Genomic DNA, 23,590 nt, shown 5'->3' with positions numbered 1-23,590 from the left:
CACATTCTTTTGTTTGTATAATACATTCGTCATTGCTATAATATTGTTACAATTGTTCTACTCTGCTGGAAAAACCTGTTTCTTATTGCCAAAAACAAAGCAATTGAAGCCCTTCAGCCAGTTAGTAAATGCCATCTCCACTTTAAGTGGTTACAAAATAAAACAACGGCTAAAACCATGGTGTGGTATTATACCAATTTCACACTCTTTACACTCACAGACACACACACACACACACACACACACACACACACACACATACACACATTTTTTGTTGCAACATTTAGCGCTATTTTGTGCGACAAAATTATGGAAACCCGACAGAATCCATTGATACGGATTTGGTGCTTACGGTATTCTAATTGTTCTGCTCCTATGACGGAGCAGAACAATGGAGACCAGAACGCAGATGTAAAAACAGCTGTAACGTCTATGGCCACGGCCCGTAGTTCTGACTTACCCCTCGACAGCCGTGGCGATGAACATCTGAGTTCCTTGCAACGTCGTCCGCCTGTGAGGCGCTGACACTCACTTCCTGGTTTCCCGGAGGACGCACGTGCACGGTCTTAAAGGGCGAGTGCGCACTTATTGCAGGAAGTCTGCAATCTAGCCCAGAAGGCTACTGGGCTATAAAAACGGCCCTGCCCTCTTGTTCTTTGCCTGAGCATTGTTAGTTTCCCAAAGTTTGTCTTACTAATAGTCCCCTAGTGTCTTCCACTTTCCAAGTGTTCCCTGTTCCTGTATCCTATATCCTGTTTCCCGTGCTATCCAGATCCTGTACCGTGCTGAGCTGTTGTCGTGTTGTGCTGCATACCACGCCTTTTCTGCTACGCCACGCCTGACGTCTACCTGCCGCCTTGTCCCAGCCGAGACTGCCTTACTGCTGTCCAAATTGCCACAGGTACCCTCTCTGGACTATAGACTCTGTACTTACCTGTTTGGTCAGCTGCCGCTCCGCTACGCGGTACGGTCCAGTGGGTCCACACCCGCATCGTGACAACAGCATTAGGCTCAAAGTACAGAGAAATTCTCAACTGCTCTGCGCAGAGCCTACATTATGTTGGATGTTGCCTGTGCGATACCTTCTGTTGGCACCATATCTTCCCCATATGGTACTTTTTTGTACAGTATACAAATAACCATGTCAAACATTGCCTAATTCTACAGTGCCATATGTTGGCCAAATAACGCTATATACAGTTGATTTAACCCGTTAGTGACCGGCCCATCGTGTTTCTACGTCGGTCACTAACGGGCCTTATTCCGATGCCATAGACTTTTTACGTTGCGGCATCGGAATAAGTAAACGTCCCTGCTCTGCTGGGTGAGATTGATATTAGTATCGATCTCACCCGTTTAACCCCTCAGATGCGGTGCACAATAGTGTGCACAGCATCTGAGTGGTTTTGGAGAGAGGGAGGGAGCTCCCTCTCTCTCCCACCGACACCCGGCGATACGATCGCCGAGTGTCTGTGTCTCCAATGGCAGCCGGGGGTCTAATAAAGGCCCCCAGGTCTGCCTGGAGTGAATGCCTGCTAGATCATGCCTCCGGCATGACCTAGCAAATGCCTGTCCGTGTTAAATGGACAGGCTACTAGTAATACACTGCAATACAAAATTATTGTAGTGTATTATAAATGCGATCGCAGAATCGCATATTATAGTCCCCTAGTGGGACTAGTAAAAAAGTGAAAAAAAAGTTTAATAAAGTTAATTTAAAAAAAAATGTGAAAAAAAATGAAAAACCCAGCTTTTCACCTTACAAAATGCTTTACTATTAAAAAAAACAAAATAAAGTTAAAAAGTTACACATATTGGGTATCGGCGCGTCCGTAACGACCCCGACTATAAATCTATTACATTATTTAACCCGCACGGTGAACGCCATAAAAAATGTTATAAAAAATTATGGAAAAATTGCTGTTTTCTGTGAAAACTGACTTTAAAAAATGTGATAAAAAGTGATCAAAAAGTCGCATCTACTCCAAAATGGTACCAATAAAAACTACAAGTCTTCCCGCAAAAAAAAAAAGCCCTCATACAACCGCATCGGCGAAAAAATAAAAACGTTACGGCTCTTCAAATATGGAGACACTAAAACAAATAATTTTGAAAAAAAAGCGTTTTTACTGTGTAAAAGTAGTAAAACATACAAAAACTATACAAATTTGGCATCGTTGCAATCGTAACAACCCGCTGAATAAAGTTATTGTGTTATTTATATCACACGGTAAACGGCGTAGATTTAAGACGCGAAAAAGAGTGGCGAAATTTCAGGTTTTTTTCTATTTCCCCCCAAATAAAAGTTAATAAAAGTTAATCAATAAATAATATGTCCCCCAAAATGGTGCTATTAAAAAATACAACTTGTCCCGCAAAAAACAAGACATTATACAGCTATGTCGACGCAAAAATAAAAAGGTTATAGCTCTTGGAATGCGACGATGGAAAAACTTAAAAAATGGCTTGGTCATTAAGGTTTAAAATAGGCTGGTCATTAAGGGGTTAATAACAATACTATACAGTGCAGCCACCATAACCATACTCTACAATAATATACTGTACACTGCCTAAGCAGCAGTGCCAAAGTTAATACCGCCAAACAGATCTCACATAAACCCAACATACAGTTACCAAATAACAGATCAATTTGCAATTTAATAACAGTGCCTTATAATTAATAATACGTTTTGTGGTGGTTACAAATGCTCCCGAGATACCAGGAGGCGCCTCCTCTGTAGGGGTGGATGAAGTGCCCTGTCGACCGCACATGTTGTACTCCCCAAAAGCCAGCCGTGGTTCTATGTATGGTAGACAATGAGTGCATAAGTTTGGATAAACTGGCAAATAGATGTCCAGGTAATTTAGGAGATACAACTAAAAACAAGTGTTTGTTACGTTACTTCCCCAATTGCTAATATGATCATTTGGAAATGATAGAAAAAGTGGAGAATTCTTATTTAGAAAATATTATTATACTATTAGCACATACTAACAATCTTCAACAATTTATTGTATTGTGGTGGGCTTTTTTTATGAGCATAATGATTTCTCAAGTGAAATGTAACCCCTTCCCGACATTTGCCGTATGGGTATGCCATGGAAAGCTATGACTTCCCGCAAATTGCCGTATCCATATGCCAAATGTTTGGCACCGGCTCAGAAGCTGAGCCGGTGCAATCATCGCCGGATCTCAGCTGTATCTTACAGCTGACATCCGGCTGTAATGGCGGGGACCGAAATTAGCTTCGATCCCCGCCATTAACCCCTTAAGTGCAGCGCTCAAACGCGAGTGCTGCACTTAAGGTGTTTGCAGCTCATCGGAACCCCAGCAATGAAATTGCCGGGGTTCCGGTGGCTGCAATGGCAACCGGAGGACTAATACTGGCCTCCCGGTCTGCCTAGCATGGAAGCCGGTCAATATCCGCCCGGCGTCGGAGCCTGATCGGCTTCCGTATCCGCCGGCAAGATGGCGCCGGCTCAGGAGCTGATCCGGCGTCATCAGCGGTGGAAGTCAGCTGTATGTTACAGCTGACATCCACCTGTAATGGCAGGAACCGGAGCTAGCTCCGATCCCTGCCATTAACCCCTTCGATGCAGCAATCGAAAGTGATTGCTGCATCTTAGCGGTTGCTAGCAGATTGCCAGCCCTGACAGGCAATCAGGACTGGCGACTGCTGCTATGGCAACAGGAGACACAATGGCCTCCTGCTCTGCCATTACGGAAGCCGATTAGGCCCCGCAGGGAGGCGAAGCCTAATCGGCTTGCTGTCAGTGAATAACTGACAGATCTAATACATTGCACTACGTAAGTAGTGCAATGTATTAAAAATAAAACATCAGACAGTTGGAACTTCAAGTCCCCTAGTGGGACTTGAAAAAAAGTGTAAAAAAAAAGTATAAAAAAGTGTAAAAAAAAAGTATAAAAAAGTGTAAAAAAAAAGTATAAAAAAGTGTAAAAAAAAGTGAAAAAATTAAAAGTTTGAATACAGCTTCAAGTAATAAAATAAAACACAATCGCCCTTTTTCCCTTATCAAGTCCTTTATTATTGAAAAAAAATAATAAACCATACGTATTTGGTATCGCCGCGACTGTAACGACCTTAGGTATCAAAATATTATATTATTTATTGCACGCAGTGAACAGTGTAAAAAAAAACAGTAAAAAACTATACCAGAGTTTCTGTTTTTTTGGTCACTTTGCCCTTCAAATATTGGAATAAAAAGTGATCAAAAAGTCGCATGTATCCAAAAATGGTACCTATAAAAACTATAGCTCGTCTCACAAAAAACAAGCCCTCATATAGCTCAATCGACAGAAAAAATTAAAAAGTTATGGTTCTCACAACTTGGCGACAGAAAAAATACATTCTTTTTACAAAAGTAATTTTAGTGTGCAAAAAGTTGTAAAACATAAAAAAGTTCTATAAATTAGGCATCGCCGGAATCTTACTGACCCGCAGAATAAAGTTAACATGTAATTTATAACGCACGGTGAACGCTGTATAAAAAAACCTAAATAAAACTATGCCAGAATTGCGTTTACCTGGCCTCCCAAAAAATAAGATAGAAGGTGATCAAAAAGTCGCATATTCCCAAAAATGGTACCAATAATCGCTACAGCTCGTCCCGCAAAAAAACAGGCCTCATACCACTACGTCTATGAAAAAATAAAATTAGTTAAGGCTCCAATAAGTCAGGAAATAAAAAATATGCAGCTGTGCCGGCCCGAGGGGAACATTTCTTCTGTTTCAAGAGGCGATTTATCAAGGAACTAAAATTAGGGAACCAGGAAGGGGAGGGCCCAAACATATCTGCTGGAAGCGACGGTGCCCGTATTATACCAGGACAACACTTTCCCAGCAAAATTCCCCAAACTGCAAAGGTGCGGAGTGTGAACCAAAAGGGGTATAAGAAAGGATGCCATATATCAGTGCGACACCGGCCTGTGCAGAAAGGATTGTGTCACAGCGTAACACACATCTATGGATTATTTTATTGTTTTTTTACCCCGTTATTATACCACCTGACTATGCCCCTGATTTACTCTGCCCGGCTTACATGTACCCCAACATTGTAAATGGAAACTCCAGTAATACTCAAACAAATCTACTACCAAGCAAAATCCGCTCTCCAAAGGCCAAAAGGCGCTCTCTCCCATCTGAGCCCTACAGTGTGCCCAAACAGCAGTTTCCTTCCACATGGCATCGTCATACCTGGTTGAACCCTTTTAACAATTTTTGGGGTGTGTGTCTCCAGTGGCATAAGCTGGGCATGACATATTTGCCACTGAAATGGCATATCTAGGGAAAAATATCAATTTTTAATTTGCACCATCCGCAGCGCATTCATTTATGGGAAAAACCTGTGGAGTGAAAATGCTCACTACACCCCTTAATAAATGCCTTGAGGGGTGCAGTTTCCAAATGGGGTCACTTCTCAGGGGTTTCTTTTTATTATTTCACATCTGAGCCTCTGCAATTGTGACCCAATACTTTGTAAATCGCCAAATTAGGCCTCAATTTTGCATGGTCCGCTTTCACTCCTGAGCCTGGTCGAATGTCCAGGCAAAAGATTAGGGCCACATGTAGGGTGTTTCTAAAACCGGGAAACACTGCATAATAAGTAGGGAGCTGTCTTATTATGGTGGCACAAGCTGGGCACCACATATTGGCTTATCTATGGAAAAATATCCCATTTTCACTCTGCAACATCAAGCGCACACTAATTTCTACAAAACACCTGCAGGGTTAACATTCTCACTACACCACTAGGTTAATGCATTGAGGAGTGTAGTTTCCAAAATGGGGTCACTTCTAGGGGGCTTCCACTGTTTTGTTCCCACAGGCGCCCAGAAACCAATCCAGCAAAATGTGCACTCCAATTGGCGCTCCTTCCCTTCTGAGCCCTGCCGTGTGCCCAAACAGCAATTTATGACCACATATGGGGTATGCCGTACTCTAGAGAAATTGCTTTACAAATGTTGCGTTCTTTTTTTTCCTTAATTTGTTGAGCTAACGAAAAATTTTGCGCTAAAGCTATATCTTATTGAAGAAAAAGGATTGTTTTGATTTTCACTGCCTCTGGCATCCATAATAAAAATAAAAATATATTTTTGTAACACAAGCAAGGTGTGCCGAGTACAAATTCTTAACCTATACCCGGGTTGGGACCCTACCTCGAGCACCCAAAGAAACCAGTGCCATCTGAACACAACCATATAAAGTCCAATGTGTCACGAGAAAACAGTCTCAGAATCGCTTGGATAGGTAAGAGCATTCCGACGTTATTACCACATAAAGTGAAATATGTCAGATTTGAAAATTGAGGCTCTGTCAGGAAGGTCAAAAGTGGCTAAAGAGGGAAGGGGTTAAAGAGATGTAGAGAAACGTATACACACATTTAGGCCTCATTTACACGAGCGTGTGCGTTTTGCGCGCGCAAAAAACGCTGCGTTTTGCGCGCGCAAAAGGCACTTGGCAGCTCCGTGTGTCATCCGTGTATGATGCGCGGCTGCGTGATTTTCGCGCAGCCGCCATCATAGAGATGAGGCTAGTCGACGCCCGTCACTGTCCAAGGTGCTGAAAGAGCTAACTGATCGGCAGTAACTCTTTCAGCACCCTCGACAGTGAATGCCGAACACAATATACACCAACCTGTGAATAAAAAAAGACTTTCATACTTACCAAGAACTTCCTGCTTCCCCCAGTCCGGGCTCCCGGCCGTTGCCTTGGTGACGCGTCCCACTCTTGTCATCCGGCCCCACCTCCCAGGATGACGCCGCAGTCCATGAGACCGCTGCAGCCTGTGATTGGCTGCAGCCTGTGCTTGGCCTGTGATTGGCTGCAGCTGTCACTTGGACTTAACTGTCATCCCGGGAGGTCGGACCGGAGTTATCGGTAAGTCAGAACTTTTTTTTTTTTTTACAGGTTCATGGATTTTCGGAGCGGAAGTCACTGTCCATGGTGCTGAACCAGTTTAACGCTTTCAGCACCGTGGACAGTGACTGTCTCCTGACGTCGCGTACCCGAACATTTTTTACCGGTTTCGGTCAAAACGAGTTTGGCCGAACCCGGTGAAGTTCGGTGCGCTCATCTCGAATTTGACACTCCGTTTGGATGTTTGTAACCAGAAAAGCACGTGGTGCTTTTCTGTTTACATTCAGGAGTTTGACAGCTCTTGCGTGATTTTCGCGCATGCAACGCAGGACCGTCAGTGTGGCATGCGTTGTTTTCACGCACCCATTGAAGTCAATGGGTGCGTGTTGCGTGAAAAACGCAAGAATATAGAACATGTCGTGAGTTTTACGCAACGCACTCACGCAGCGCAAAATTCACGCATCGTCTAAACAGCCCCATAGACTATTATAGGTGCGTACGACACGCGTGAAAAGCACGCGCGTCGCACGCGCGTATAATACGCTCGTGTAAATGAGGCCTTAAACCGTAAGAGTCTGTATAGCAGGCTGTACGGCGGCAAACAGACTTCCATATGTACAAGGCTATTCTCCCCTAGAAACAATGCGTGTACTGGAGAATAGCTTAATATATATACCATCAGATGGAATATGCTAGTAAGGCCTCATGGATCTCTATGGGTGCCATACTGAGGCCGTGTCCTCAAGGCTTTAGGGTATATTTACATTAGACACTTTATGTAGTTTTTCCTGTATTTTGTTTAACAAATAATTACTATGAAAATTATGGCAAAAAGACGCACAAAAAGCACTCCATGTAATTATACCCTTACCACTTATCAACCCCATCTCATATAATTATTGAGTGTCTCACTGCAGGGGGCTTCTGCCATCTGCTGCAATGCAAATGCATAAAAAGTTCCCACTGATTTAAGTGGGTACCCTGCTGTTTTCCAGTATCAAGAGTCCCTATATTAGCTATACATTTTACAATAGGGCATGTGAAAATGGGCTGCCTATTACAAAAGAAAAATGTTTTACTTACAGATAAAAGTCTGCATAACAAGTAACATTAGTGCACTCCTGTTATGTGGCATGCCATTTCTTAATATAAGTGAATTTCTTTCATGGGATAAATGATTAGTGAAAAAGCTCAGTTTATCAGCAGCATACTTCCAGGGGTTAATATCGCTGAGTGATATAATCCATTTAATAGCCTTTGTGCTGCATAGTACTGTATACACCGTGATAAAACGTGTCATACTTCTCCGCAGCGGATTTGGCCGCGGCAATTACGTGGCAAAATCAGCATGTGTTACAAGCATATTTTCATGCGGATTTGCCACAATCTTGCGGCAGATTTCACCATTTGCATTACAATGGGTGAAGTCCGCAGCAAGTCCGTGGCATCTGCATATCTCTCTCTCTCTCTCTCTCTCTATCTCTCTCTCTCTGTCTCTCTCTCCCTCTGTCTCTCTCTGTCTCTCTCTCTCTGTCTTCCAATGTCTCATGAGCCATGGCTGTAGAATCAAAGCCCTGGCCATGGGAAATTGCTCCAGGCAAAACAAGACAAGACAATTAGACATTGTCTTACCTTGTTTACTAAAGGAAGACAGGAGAATCTCCCTACTCTGCGGGTGGCTGGAGCCATGATTAAGGACACGTCCTGTGATGCATTCCTGCATCACAGGACGTCCCCTACCTCCCCTCCCCACGCGCTCATGAGTTGGCCGGTGACGTCATATCACCGCGCCGACCCATGTGAGCCAGGTGCGAGCAGCACTATTGTGCCTGCACCTGGCTCAGGAGCGAGAACACCACCTGGGCTTTAATAGCCCAGCGCCGATGCGTTTGCGCTCTCTTTGCCTGCTCCCTCCACCAAGTCACCACTTCACCAACGGACACTAAGTATCCGCGTGCAGCAGCTCCATTTAAAGGGTTATTCCGAAGTTGAGTAAAAAAAATTTTGGGGGACATTGTAAGCTTAAATTCAATTCAAAATCATTTGCTGTTAACATTTTTCAAAAAATCATTCCCTAACTCCCTTTTTTTTAAACTTGATAACTCAGCTAGTGCTGGTTATCTTTTATAAAAAGGGGCGTGAGCGGCTCGATATCAATCAAGCCGCTCTGCAGTGTGCGCGCTCCAGACGTTGCTAGCAAATGTAGTTCTAGCAGCATCAGGAGAATGTTCGTCTCAACCAGGCAGGGTAAGCCTGGTTGAGACGAACACACTGTGAATTGCAACACCACGGAACCCTTCACACATATACACACATATATACACACACACACACACACACACACACACACACACACACACACACATACACACACACACGTTACATGCAGCGGACGGCTGATTTCTCCTCATGACTGGTGGCCAGCCCGGCATCTAATGCGCATGCGCCGATATGCGGCGATATGCGGCGATATGCGCGTTCATGATAGAAATGACAACCTCTCCTAAGGACGGAGAGAATATCATTGCGCAAGCGCTGCCACTGCTAAAGGTAAATAGTGGTGGCCGGATCCCTAGACAACGAGCTCCAAACACAGCGACTTGAAGAAAAAATATCCAGAAAACGCTGGGATAAAGCAAGGTAATTACAAAAATGTATATCTTTAGATGGATGAGCTTAATAGCTAGATTTTTGTAGATGGGAATAACCCTTTAACTCTCTCTCATTCTCCTATGCAATGAGCATTAACCTACTTCTCTCCCCCTATACAACAAGCACATTCCCCTGGTAACCCTTTACCTCCTCTCCTGGTCCCCTGGTTTTTACCTGCATATTCCACTGATTTAACCCTTTACCTAGCCTCTTGGTCCCCTGGTAGTTACCTGCATATCCCTATTGTTTAACCCTTTACCTCCCCTAGCCTGCACATTGGTTTAACCTTTCACCTCTCCTAGCCTACACTTTTCTCCTGGTATTTAACCCTCCATTTCCTCTGGACAAACCTCTCTATTTACCCCAACTGTACAAAAGTTAACCCATTAGTAATAGGGACAGTTAGAGTCAGGTGTGGGTGGGACATAGAAGCAAGCGGGAGTGTACTGTATTCTATATGTATGTTTAGGTCCCTGGGTGGGTATTAGGATAGTATTGTAATATATTGTACTAGTACTGTGCCACGTGTAGTGTCAGTGCACATAATGCATATTAATAGTTATTATGTGTATTGAGGTATACTGATGCTATTCCGTGAATATATATTTGTGTATTTGGTGAGTTGTGTAGGTAATAAAACTTCATTTACTATACACGTGTCGTGAATCACCGCACACACGCACTTAGTAGCAAGGCAAATAGATAAGCATAATTCAAAGGAAAAGCTAGGCATAACCCTAGTTACCCTAATAAAAGGAGGTAGTAATAGTGGGTGACACTAGCCAGTGAACTCCATTAAACAACTAAACCCTTTTACAGGACCCTATAGATATGTTTGGCGTAAACACAGTGGGAGCTTTCTCAGCTCATTTGAATACACACTAGTTTGATTAACATACAATTCTCCTAAAAGCTACCATGATTTTACAGAACACTGTGACAAATTAAAGCTCTGATACTGTATTGTAACCACCAGCTCAAACAATGAATGAAAAATATGGAAATACGGAGGAAGAATCTTACCTTAAGTAATTTGATTTCTCTCATTGCTATTTTCTTAACCATTTTGTCATCTTCACTTTCCAGGAACTTTTTGATGGCCACTATTCTACCACTTTCCTTGTGTCGACACTTCATCACCATGCCATAGCTGCCTTCTCCCACCAGACCAAGATTTTCATACTTCTCCATCGGGACAGTGCGGAATTTATAGAAGTGGCTGCAAGATACAATTGTCACTACATGATTCTATGTGATCGTATTATATGTCAACAAAACAAGATCTATTGTGTGAACGGCTTACAATGCGTGTATATAAATCTATCACTGCTGCGGGTAGCCTCAGTTCTAATGAAGACTCTTACAATTTATGTGACATACTTACAGTCTATAATGTTTATTACCCTGATGTAATATACTCTATCATCAACTTGTAGTTTATAATGTAATATGAAAACCTATAATATCTACGATTCTCTGATTACTGTGTTTTTAGTCCATTGAGCAAACGTGATGCACTTTTTTTTATTGATTTGTTTTATCACATTGCATTATCAAAACTCTATCCCTATTGACATCAGTAAAATATAATGAGAACCAGCAGGCCTCTACTATGGAATGTATTATGTGCATGGACAATATTATAATGAATCATATTTAGAGGCAGCGCAACAAAATTTTTCACTATCACAGGCATATCTTTTGCAAGGTTTAATATAGGTACTAGAATGAAAACATGGGGTAACATGAGAATTATCTAAGTATATAAATAAAATATTTCTGAATAAAAAGGTGGATTTTGTATTTTTTTTTAAGAAAAGGTAGTGAAATAATTGAAATTGTCAATACTCTACATCTAGTAAACCTTTTTTTTTTTATTATTATTATTATTATTATTATTATTATTAATTATTCCAAAACAATTACATTATACATAATACAAATTTTTCCCCCAGTTTTTTTTAGTTTTTTTTATCCTTTAGGCCTCATTCACACGGCAGGGTTTCCCGTTCATAAATCGGCCGGCACCCGGCTGCATTAGGAATAATAGACCCCTAATGGGGCTATTCACACGAACACATGGGGATTCCCCTTCAGGAGTTGCCGCTGATGTCACTGTCCGGATCTGCCCGGCCCGGCACGGATGCAAAACTTAATGCAAACCGGCCGGGCAAAATGGCCGATTTTACCGGCCGACACTCGGGCTCGGGAACGACCCGGTCGTGTGAATCCCGCCTTACCCTCCCCATCACCCTATACTGGACTGGGATATAAGTAGACACAACAAAACAATCTTACGCCTCATTCACACGACAGGGTCCGAGTGTCGGCCGATAAAATCAGCCGTTTTTCCCGGCCGGTTTGCATCCGTTTTGCATCCGTTCCGATTCCGTTCTGGGCCGTGTTGCAGTTTTTAACGGCCGATTTTGACCCGTTTTGCATCCGTTTTTTTCCCTGTCCGTTTTAAAATCGGATGAATTTCATTTAAATTTGTTGCCACACACAGCTCTCTGTAGATAATGCCACACAGCCCCCTGTAGGTAATGCCACCCAGCCCCCTGTTGGTAATACCACCCAGCCCCCTGCAGGTAATGCCACCCAGCCCCTGCAGGTAATGCCACCCAGCCCCCTGCAGGTAATGCCACCAAGCCCCCTGTAGGTAATGCCACCCAGCCCCCTGCAGGTAATGCCATCCAGCCCCCTACAGGTAATGCCACCCAGCCCCCTGCAGGTAATGCCACCCAGCCCCCTGTAGGTAATGCCACCCAGCCCCATGTAGGTAATGCCACCCAGCCCCCTGCAGGTAATGCCACCAGCCCCCTGCAGGTAATGCCACCAAGCCCCCTGCAGGTAATGCCACCCAGCCTTCTGCAGGTAATGCCACCCAGCCCCCTACCGGTAATGCCACCGAGCCCCCTGCAGGTAATGCCACCCAGCCCCCTGTAGGTAATGCCACCCAGCCCCCTGTAGGTAATGCCACCCAGCCCCCTGTAGGTAATGCCACCCTGCCCCCTGTAGGTAATGCCACCCTGCCCCCTGTAGGTAATGTCACCCAGCTCCCTGTAGGTAATGCCACCAAGTCCCCTGTAGGTAATGCCACCTGCCCCCTGTAGGTAATGCCACCCTGCCCCCCTGTAGGTAATGCCACCAAGTCCCCTGTAGGTGATGCCACCAAGTCCCCTGTAGGTAATGCCACACAGCCCCCTGTAGGTTGCACCCATCCCCTTCCAGGAGAAGTCACTGACTTCAATGTCCATATATGGACAGTTTAGTCACTGACTTCTCCTGTAGCGGAATCCCCGGCCATAGAGTCGGGGATTCCGCTTCAGAAGTGAGTGACATCGCTGTGTTTATATATGGACAGTGTAGTCACACACTTCTCCTGTAGCGGAATCCCCGGCCATAGAGTCGGGGATTCCGTTTCAGAAGTGAGTGACGTCGCTGTTTCCATATATGGACAGTGTAGTCACTCACTTCTCCTGTAGCGGAATCCCCGGCCATAGAGTCGGGGATTGCGCTTCAGAAGCGAGTGGCGTCGCTGTGTCCATATATGGACAGTGTAGTCACTCACTTCTCCTGTAGCGGAATCCCCAATCCCCAGCCGGGGATTGGGGATTCCGACTCCTACAGGGAGAAAAAAAAGACCCTCCTCCTCCTCACATGCACTCTGCACTGTGAGGAGGAGGAGGAGAGAGTGCGCGAGCGACTAAATACACGGCCATCGCTCGGGACACATTCCGGTGATGGCCGTGTATTACCCGGCCCCATAGACTTCTATGGGAGATGGGCGGCCGGGTAAACGGCCGAAAATAGGGCATGTCCCATTTTTTGACTGCCAGGTTTCCCGGGCCGTCAAAAAATCGGTCATGTGAATAGCCCCATTAGGGGTCTATTGTTCCTACTGCAGCCGGGTGACGGCCGATTTATGAACGGCCGTCACCCGGCCGGGAAAACCCTGTCGTGTGAATAAGGGCTTACTGTATAGAGACTAAAGCCTTATTCACACGACAGGGTCTGAGTGTCGGCCGATAAAAACGTCAGTTTTGGGTCGTTTTTTCCGGCCGTTTTGCATCCGTTCCGATTCTGTTCCGGGCCGTGTTGCCGTTTTTAATGCCCGATTTTGACCCGTTTTGCATCCGTTTTTTCCCCCGTCGGTTTTAAAATCGGATGAATTGAATTTAAATTTGTTGCCACACACTTCCCTCTGTAGATAATGTCACACATAGCCCTCTGTAGATAATGCCACAGCTCCCCTGGTAGGTAATGCCACCCAGCCCCCTGTAGGTAATGCCACCCAGCCCCCTGCAGGTAATGCCACCCAGCCCCCTGCAGGTAATGCCACCCCGCCCCTGCAGGTAATGCCACCCAGCCCTCTGCAGGTAATGCCACCCAGCCTCCTGTATCAGGGGCGTAACTAGGAAAGACTGGGCCCCATAGCAAACTTTTGACTGGGACCCCCCTCCGCTGGGTATCACACAACCCTCCCCTTGTAGATAGTGCCTCTCTATAGCTTCCACCACACAGCGCCCCCCTATAGATAGCACCATACAGCCCCCTGTAGATAGCGCCATACACAACCCCCTGTAGATAACGCCTTCCAGCCCCCCTGTAGATAATGTCTTACAGCCCCAAATCCCCCCTGTAGATAACGCCATAAAGCCCCCTGTAGATAACGCCATACAGCCCCCTGTAGATAACGCCATACAGCCTCCCCTGTAGATAACGCCATACAGCCCCCTGTAGATAACACCATACAGACCCCCCTGCAGATAACACCATACAGACACCCCCCTGAAGATAATGGCATACAGACCCCCTGTAGATAACACCATACAGCCCCCTGTAGATAACGCCATACAGAGTCCCCCTGTAGATAACGCCATACAGACCCCCTGTAGATAACGCCATACAGACCCCCCCTGTAGATAACGCCATACAGACCCCCCTGTAGATAACACCATACAGACCCCCCTGCAGATAACACCATACAGACACCCCCCTGAAGATAATGGCATACAGACCCCCTGTAGATACCGCCATACAGAGTCCCCCCTGTAGATAACACCATACAGAACCCCCCCTGTAGATAACGCCATACAGACCCACCTGTAGATAACAACATACAGAACCCCCTCCCCTGTAGATAACGCCATACAGTCCCCCCTGTAGATAACGCCATATAGCCCCCCACAAAAAAAAAACGGCCCATAGTTTGTCCTACAAAAGAGATGCATCCCCTATCCCCACAGGATAGGGGATACATGTGTGATCGCTGGGACGCCCAGCGATAAGGAGAATGGGGGACCGAAAGTCCCCCGAAGTTCTCCATGACAAACCTCGGACTTCAGTGGGGTCGCACTGTAGCAGCCATAGCAGCTGCAAGCAGAGCCTCCGGCCATGGGGGGGGGGGCCCGTGCCGCTACGGCTGCTATAGCGGTAGTTACGCCACTGCCCTGTATGTAATGCCACCAAGCCCCCTGCAGGTAATGCCACCCAGCCCCCTGCAGGTAATGCCACCCAGCCCCCTGTATGTAATGCAACCCAGTCCCCTGTAGGTAATACCACACAGCCCCCTGTAGGTTGCACCCTCTTCCAGGAGAAGTCACTGACTTCAATGTCCATATATGGACAGTGTAGTCACTGACTTCTCCTGGAGCGGAATCCCCGGCCACAGGGTCGGGGATTCCACTTCAGAAGTGAGTGACGTCACTGTGTCCATGTGTGAATAGCCCCATTAGGGGTCTATTGTTCCTACTGCAGCCATGTGATGGCCATTTTATGAACGACCATCACACGGCCGGGAAACCCTGTCGTGTGAATAAGGGCTTAGGCTCTATTCACACGCCAGGGGCCGAGTGTCGACCGTTTTTCCCTGCCATTTTGGACGATTTTTCCCGGCCGTTTTGCATCCATTCCGATTCTGTTCCGGGCCGTATTGCCATTTTTAACGTACAATTTTGACCCGTTTTGCATCCATTTTTTCCCCTGTCTGTTTTAAAATCGGTTGAATTTCATTTGTACATTTTTTTGCCACACACATCCCTCTGTAGATAATGCCACACACTGCCCTCTGTAGATACTGCCACAGCCCCCTGTAGGTAGTGCCACACAGCCCCCCCTTGTAGGTAGTGTCACACAGCCCCCCTGTAAGTAGTGCCACACAGCCCCCTGTAGGTAATGCCACACAGCCCCCGGCAAGTAATGCCACACAGCCCCTGTAGGTAGTGCCACACAGCCCCTGTGGGTAATGCCATACAGCCCCCTGTAGGTAATGCCACACAGCCCCCTGTAGGTAATGCCACACAGCCCTTTGTAGGTTAAGCCACACAGCCCCCTGTAGGTAGTTCTACACTGGGACCTTTTACATAACCCCCCCACCTCCGTTCCAGGAGATGTCACTGACTTCAATGTCCATATATGGACAGTGAAGTCAGGGACTTCCCTGGAGCGGAAACACCAGCCACAGGGTCGGGGATTCCGCTTCAGAAGTGCCTGTCGTCACTGTGTCCATATATGGACAGTGAAGTAAGGGACTTCTGGAGCGGAAACACCGGCCACAGGGTCGGGGATTCCGCTTCAGAAGTACCTGACGTCACTGTGTCCATATATTTACAGTGAAGTCAGAGACTTCTCCTGAAGCGGAATCCCCAATCCCCGGCCACAGCGTTGCCGAAGCTTTGGCCGGGGATTGGGGATTCCGCTTCTACAGGGAGCAAAAAAATACCCTCATCCTCCTCACATGCACTTCACAATGTGAGGAGGAGAAGGAGAGAGAGCCGTGTGAAGCGTGTGTGAACCGTTTCATGGTCAAACTCAATTTTATATAGAGGTAAAGCAAAAACGTTTATAGAGACAAATAATTTTGTCTCATTTGAGCATCAGGTCTGGATAGCTCCACCAAACATGTAGTATTGAACCTATTTCATACCTCCAACAAAGGTCAGACACCTAAGTATCAATGTAATTTCACTAACGTTTTGTACCAGCGACTTAATGTTTGAAAGTTTTTATCCCAGTCAGATGTTCGGCATTTCTTTTCCAGTTCCCTTTTCTTGTCAACAACATAGAAGGGGGAATCTGAACCCCTGCAACAACCCGTACAGAAGGGATATTAAATGCTGTGGTTCTTTACTCTGAGCAAACAGAACCTCAAACAAAATGAGGAAAAGTAGAGGAATAGGAAGCACAGGGATTGTTAATAGGAGACTAAATCTGTCCGTAGGTGTACAGAGCATCTCCAGTTATCATGGAAGAGCCGTAGAATTATTGTAGAGGTTTTGAGTCGTGATAACTTACTACGTGACAAAGCTGGGAGTTAGTTATTGTGTCCAGGTGGTTCTGGATGTGCAAACTAGGAACAGGGGATTAGAAAACATAGGCATTAAAGGGATAGTTTATGAAATCTAGAGTGTTTTATCCCAAAATTTCAATAAGGAGGAAAATAGGAGAGATAAAGATGTGAGTGGGGGTCCTAGTGTTTGCGGGGAATCCACACTAGGGAGGTGAAGGGGATTTCTGCCATCAATGATTCCAGGCCCACAGTTTAGACTTGCTACCTTGATAGAGGTTAAGAATTCAAATTGGCAAGGCCGCTTATGATAGTCACAAATCTGTATCCAAATAGTAACGCATGTGTAAAACTTTTAAATGAAATATAAATTACATATATTTAAATATATAAATTAACTATAAATGGTCACCATATTTGATTTCACCATAGTCTTGTATGATCATATTTTGGGCCCACATTTAGCCCATGATAGTGATTTGGTAGACCCCGCTTTTCATTTCACGCTACAAATGGCCTTTTTTTTTGTCTTCTATTACTGGGTGTTTAACAGCCACTGATTAAGTTTTACAATGCCTTGTTAAACTCAATAAAAATTATTTACAACCGAAAGAAACATTGTTTTATTAAAGGGGTTCTCCGATATTTAAACATTGATGAACTTCTCAGGATAAGCCATCAATGTTTGATCGGTGGAAGTCTGACCATCAAGAGCCCCGATCAGCACAATGGCACAATGAGGTGATGCGAGCACCACAGCCCCTTTATACGGCGGGGGTACCGGAGGTTGGATCCTCACCCATTAAACATTGATGGTCTATCTTGAGAATCCATTCAATATCCAAATAAGACTTTTACACTCCAGGAGATCCAGTATTCTTTCCATGATAACACCCAAGAATGGGAATGGAGCTTAGCATAAGAAAGAAGGGAAACAGTCCCAAACGTAATGTCTGAAAATGTTTCCCTTCTTCCCTATGGAGGAGATTTATCAATATAGTCGTAAGATGAATCATTTTAGGAGATTTGCAAATTGCACCAAATTTAGCAGAATGGTGCACGCAATATGATAAATGATTATCATGATTGATGCTAATTGCTAGAAATGTCAGTCACTTTTCCTTAGGCCACCTCATGAGGCCATGATTTACACTATATTTTGCAACAAAAAATAGTAAAGGTCAGTAATATATTTTACAACTCCTCTTAAGCACACCCTTTTCTCTAGACACTTGAAAACTGTCATGGTAGGTGCAAAAAGTGTCTGAAGCACATAATACATTTAGCACATGCCATGTACTCTACCTTTCTGGTGCAATAGTTCTAGAATTCTTAGTAAATGTCGCCCAATGTTCAAAAACAACACAAGCCATATGTCAACTATTTACTTTACAACCCTGACATAATTTACTAGACATGAGCAATAATACCACTTTAATAGACCCAAATTACAAATAAAAAATTGTTTCAGTTTACAATATGTTGTTTCAAGAAGAAGAATTGCTGTTGTTTATAGTGAATGTGTTCATGGAGCTTGCCTATAGTGACAAAGGAATGTTTCCTATCAGGCAGCAATTTCTTCAATACAATGTGTTGTGATGTCACTAAGACTTGGGTTAGATATTTATCAACTTTTAAATGAAAACTCAATTCTTCCTATTCCGACTGCATTAATAACACACAATAAAGATTAGGTAGCAAATGATATCTGTATGCCAACCTCTACACAGAGATGGAATAGTAGAACTGAAAAGATGACGGCAGACGGATACAAACATCCTTTTATCTATAGAGTCGTAATAAAGCATGAAATTGCAATTGAAAAGGCTTTTATTTTCTACGCATTCATGCCACCTACCTAATTTTGGTTAATAAGCATCAGTCTTCTTCATTGACAGTCACAAGACAAAGGAAGAATCCATTTCTGGCACCGACTACAACTGCAGAACTGCAGCATTCTATACGACTAATCCGGTGTAGCTGTCAGGAGAAATAGACCACTCTATGGAACGTATATGACCAAAAGTGTGATGGTTCCCAATGGAAATGATGAAGCAGTTGTTAATGCTGATATAGCTCAATGTGAAGCGGAGTTGGGTGTGTAATGTGTGGTTAGAATTTAGAGTGTATTGGATGCCTTCTATGCTTGTCACCTCCAGTCTGCATACAATAGAAGCAATAGTAACCAGCCTGTAGCTGGGGAAATGACGGTCACCCTAGCAACTGCCCCCTGCAGGGAATACACATAGGAAACACTAGTGCATTCATGAATAGCCAGTCTCACTAATAGCACTCACGTATATACAGGCACCACACACCGGCATACCTCTATTAGATCATGCTTGTCAGGCAGCATCAGACATGTGCTATGCCGGGGTGAGACGAGATGCCAGGCTGAAGCTGCGCCCAGTCTGCAATGCACATATACCTAAATAGACACATCCTTCCCAAGAGAGATGAAGTGCACATTGTACCTTGCCACCTGCTGGCTAGACTTGAGCAAATCTTTACAAATTCTTTTCTCTGTAAGATGCAAATTAGTCGGTGAATATGTCAAATCTATTTTACCATTTCTACTGCTGCCATATAATTCTTAGTCCTGCTGCGGCTATATGTGTCAGACATGCTTGACATCATGTAACCTCTTCAGGGGGATGCTGGTGGGCCGCACAGTATTCTGGACTCTGGTGTTAAGAGAATCCTCAATATATGAAAAAAAAATATGTAGTAATAGTATTCTTAAATAGAGTCCATACAGGTATAGTGTACGGATTAGAAACGGACAACCTTTTTTTATTTGAAGACCACATTGTTCTTCCAAAATGAGCCACAAACAGTAATTACCTAAAGGAACACCACATTTTGTGTCAGTCCGCTATTCTATGGTTTAGAAGATAGGGAAAGCCAAATAATAGGACATCTATGGAAGTATTGCATCTTGCTTATGCAGCAGAAAAAGTACCAGTGGGGTTGTAATATGTGAGGGAGAAACCCCAACTCTTAAAGGGGGCTTATTTGTATTTTTGGCCAGTAATGGTAATGTTATATTTATGTCTTGAGTATGGTACAGTATCTTTTATGAACTGTCTGATAACATGTACTGTTTCCGGTTTTGTGTTCTTTTATTTTCTCTAGGTGGCGCTATAAGAGGAAGATTGTTCAGTCTGACTACTGTATACATACTGTATTTATGATGTGCTGCTGTTGTGCACTGTAATGTTCTATTTTTTTTATATAAATATAAAGGTGGCATGATGGTTGGCTTGCTGGGCATCTAAAACTGTTGGTGCCAGGATGTACACTATTTTGACTGCATTTGTTACCCTATAACGGGTGATGACATCAGAGGGTGAGGGACAGGAGCTTCCACATGCTTAAGTGCAAGAGTTGTATGAGCAGTGGGGGATACGGGCAGAAGCAGAGACATCCAGTAAGCAGTCATCCATTTTGCCACCTGCAAGCACGGTATTGGTGGTAGCAGCAGTGTGGCTCTGTTAAGTATTTGTTTTAAAAATTATGGGCTGCAGAAATGAGGTACCAAATATTTTTTGGCAGCAAACTCTGCAGGCATCACAAAAAACTCATTATGGTGGTCTGGGCTGGATGAAAAAGAAAAGGAAAGCAATCATAGAAGACGTCACCTGTCAGACAGTGAATGTTATAATATTATTATTCAGTCACTAAATGGTGGTAATATTTGGTCATAAAAATGGTGGTGATGATCAGTGACTGTATGTCGGTATTATTTAGTCACTGTTTGGTAGCATTATTCATGATATGGTGTTATTTGTAAGTGTATGTTGTTATTATTCAGTCACTATAAGGTGGTATTGTGAATCAGTCACTATGTGATGTTAATCTGTTGTGCTTGTATAATGGTATTATTTGTTTCTCGTATAGTAGTATAATTCAGTCACTGTATGTATTATTACTTAGTGTTATGCTATTATATGTAGATTATTGTCTATTATGTGGTTTGCGGGGTAATGCAGAACACAACTTTGGAGGAAAATAGCCCACTCTACTGAGCACCAACACTCACCTGACCACACCGCCACTCTACTTGGATGAAAAGTTGGGGAGAATGTTTAGTACATCTATATGCAACACAAAGGTGGTTCCCTCTTTTTCCAGATAGATTCCAGAAAATTTTTGTTTTTGCCTGCCAAAGTGGCAAACGTAATTTTTTTAATGTAGTTACAAAAGCTAGTGCACTGCACTGATAAATTAGCTCTATTGGTTTAAAGTGGTTTTAGTGCCTAGGGCAGCATGAGCTAGAAATATGGCCCTGATAAAGGGTACGCTAAGATGATAACAGGAAATTTTGCTTACGTGAATAAATGGTGTTTCATTTTGATAAATACATTGCAATACATGCAACTTTTACACCTTTTTTTTGTCATGAAAAGTAGAAAATTTATCTGATTTGTTCTCTCCAAAAAGTGTAATTAATTCATTTATATGGCACATGTTACAAGCGCCAATTTTTCAAAATATTGTAGGCTTGTTTATACTATTTTAGGGTGAATTCACATGACTGCAAGGACATTCACCAACTTAACTAACCTGCCATGGACCAATTATTTTACCTTAAATAAAACCAAAGACACCTTGTGTGGTAAAGTGGAAGTGGCCACAGCTTTATTAAGTAAACATTTCTCTGTTTAACGACGAGCGACGGACATATCCGTCGCAAGCAGGTGTTAGTTCCCGGATAGTGACGGATATATTCGTTGCTCTGATCGGGTGGGTACTGCCAGTGTACACACGCGATCAGCGGCAGGAATAGAAGAGCGCTCAAAAGCGTCAGCGGCATCTAATGTGTTTGACAGAGGGAGGGAGCTCCCTCTGTCACCGCATCGGCGCCTCCGCAAAGAAATCGTGGGGCGCCGTTGGATTTCCATGGCAGCCAGGGGCCTAACAAAGGCCCCCAGGTCTGCCTTCAGCATTTGCCTATTAGCTCATGCCAGAGACATAGCCTAAAAGATTGCCTGTCAGTTTTACACTGACAGGTAATAATACCAAAGCATTATATAAGCGATCAGCAGATCACTTGGTCAAGTCCCCTGGTGGGACAAAAAGTAAAACAGTTAAAGAGGCTTTGTCACCAGTTTATAACTGCCCTATCTTCTACCTAATCTAATAGGTGCTTTAATGTAGATAAGTAATGTTTTTTTTTTATTTTAAAAAACCCCAAAAACAAACGTTTATTTTTGACAAAGTTAGGGCTTATTCAGACGAACAGGATATACGTCCGTGCAACGCGCGTTATTTTTACGCTCGTCGCACGGACCTATATTAGTCTATGGGGCAGTGCAGACAGTTGCGTCATTTTTACGCAGCGTGAGTCCGCTGCGAAAAAGTCACGACATGTCCGTTCTTTGGGCGTATTTCAAGCATCACGCATCCATTGAAGTCAATGGGTACGTGAAAATCACGCGCACCAAACGGAAGCACTTCCGTGGGACGAGCGTGATTCGCGCAACAGCTGTAAAAATATGAATGAAAACAGAAAAGCACCACGTTTACATGTTTACAAACATCCAAACGGAGTGTCATAATGATGGCGGCTGCGTGAAAATCACGCAGCTGCGCATCATACGGGGCTGACACACGGAGCTGTTAAGTGCCTTTTGCGCACGCAATACACCGCGTTTTTTGCATGCGCAAAACACACACGCTTGTGTGATTCCGGCCTTATGAGCATTTTAAGTGTTATGCAAATTTGTTCTTAATGCCCAAGTGGGCGTTTTTTTACTCTTGACCAAGTGGGCGTTGCAAAGAGAAGTGTATGACACTGACCAATAAGTAAAAGTGTAAAAATAAAGTAATACATATATGGTATCACCGCGATCGTAACGACTTAAACAATAAAGTTAATGCATTCATTAAACCGCCAGGTGAACGGCGTCCAAAAAACAATGGCAAAATTCCTTATTTTCTTCCATTCCCACCATAAAATATAAAATAAAAGTTAATCAATAAGTCCCATGTACTCCAAAATACTACCAATGAAAACTACACCTTGTCCCGCAAAAACCAAGTCCACATATGGCTACATCGACGAAAAAAAAAAAAGTTACGCCTCTTGAAATGCATTAAGGCACCATGAAGTACAGTTACGTCATGGTGCTTTTCTGTCCCCATGTCAAAACACATGGTGACAGAACAGTGACATCGGCTGTCATAGACAGCCGATAGTTACTGTGGCTCGTCGGGGGAACAATCGCGGCCCACGCCGCCAGCGATCGCTGTGATTGGTCAGTCAGTAGTGACTGACCAATCACAGTATTGCAGCATGGTTACTCGGCTAAAAGAGCCATGCTAGTCGATCGGCTATTGGCAACACGAGGCCTAACAATGGCCCCCTGTCTGCCAAGTACGGCGGCCTGTAAGGCCCCGCCCAGAGGCGTGGCTTCCGGAAGCAGATGAAAGATGGCGGTGGGCTCTGAAGCTGAGCCTGCGCCATCAGCCGAAGGATGTCAGCTGTACGTTGCAGCTGACATCCTGCTGTAACGGCAGGGAATGGAGCTAGCTCCGCTCCCTGCCATTAACACCTCAGATGCCGCGATCAAAAGCGATCGCGGCATCTTAGTTGTTTCCAGGAGACCGGCATCGCTGCGATGTGGTCGCACGAAAACTGATCGTTACTATGGAAACCGGAAGCCAACAATGGCTTCCTGGTCTGCCACGTATGGAAGCCTATTAGGCCTTGCCCAGAAGCGGATAAGATTGGGCACCATTTATCAGTGCGACACCGGCCACACATATG

The 23,590-nt window shown here is 44.3% G+C and overlaps 1 protein-coding gene across 2 annotated transcripts in view; it reads right to left on the bottom strand.

Moving 5' to 3' along the window:
- The window catches only part of CDKL2 (cyclin dependent kinase like 2), a 75,697-nt gene extending 56,449 nt beyond the window's left edge, over positions 1 to 19,248 (bottom strand). The window contains exons 1-2 of one of the 2 annotated variants that reach the window (XM_075860699.1): positions 19,145 to 19,248; positions 10,554 to 10,749 (exon numbers count right to left, since the gene is read on the bottom strand). In XM_075860699.1, the coding sequence (XP_075716814.1) occupies positions 10,554 to 10,721 (168 nt within the window). In that variant the 5' untranslated portion in view covers positions 10,722 to 10,749; positions 19,145 to 19,248. Of the gene's footprint in view, positions 1 to 10,553; positions 10,750 to 18,676; positions 19,039 to 19,144 lie in introns of those variants that run through there. The other variant, XM_075860698.1, reaches the window with a different exon arrangement.
- Between the last annotated feature and the right edge of the window lie 4,342 nt (positions 19,249 to 23,590).

This window comes from Rhinoderma darwinii, chromosome 1, assembly GCF_050947455.1.
Source record: "Rhinoderma darwinii isolate aRhiDar2 chromosome 1, aRhiDar2.hap1, whole genome shotgun sequence".
Taxonomy (NCBI): domain Eukaryota; kingdom Metazoa; phylum Chordata; class Amphibia; order Anura; family Rhinodermatidae; genus Rhinoderma; species Rhinoderma darwinii.
Note: the sequence above shows the minus strand (reverse complement) of the source record. Positions and strands in the feature narration are given on the sequence as shown.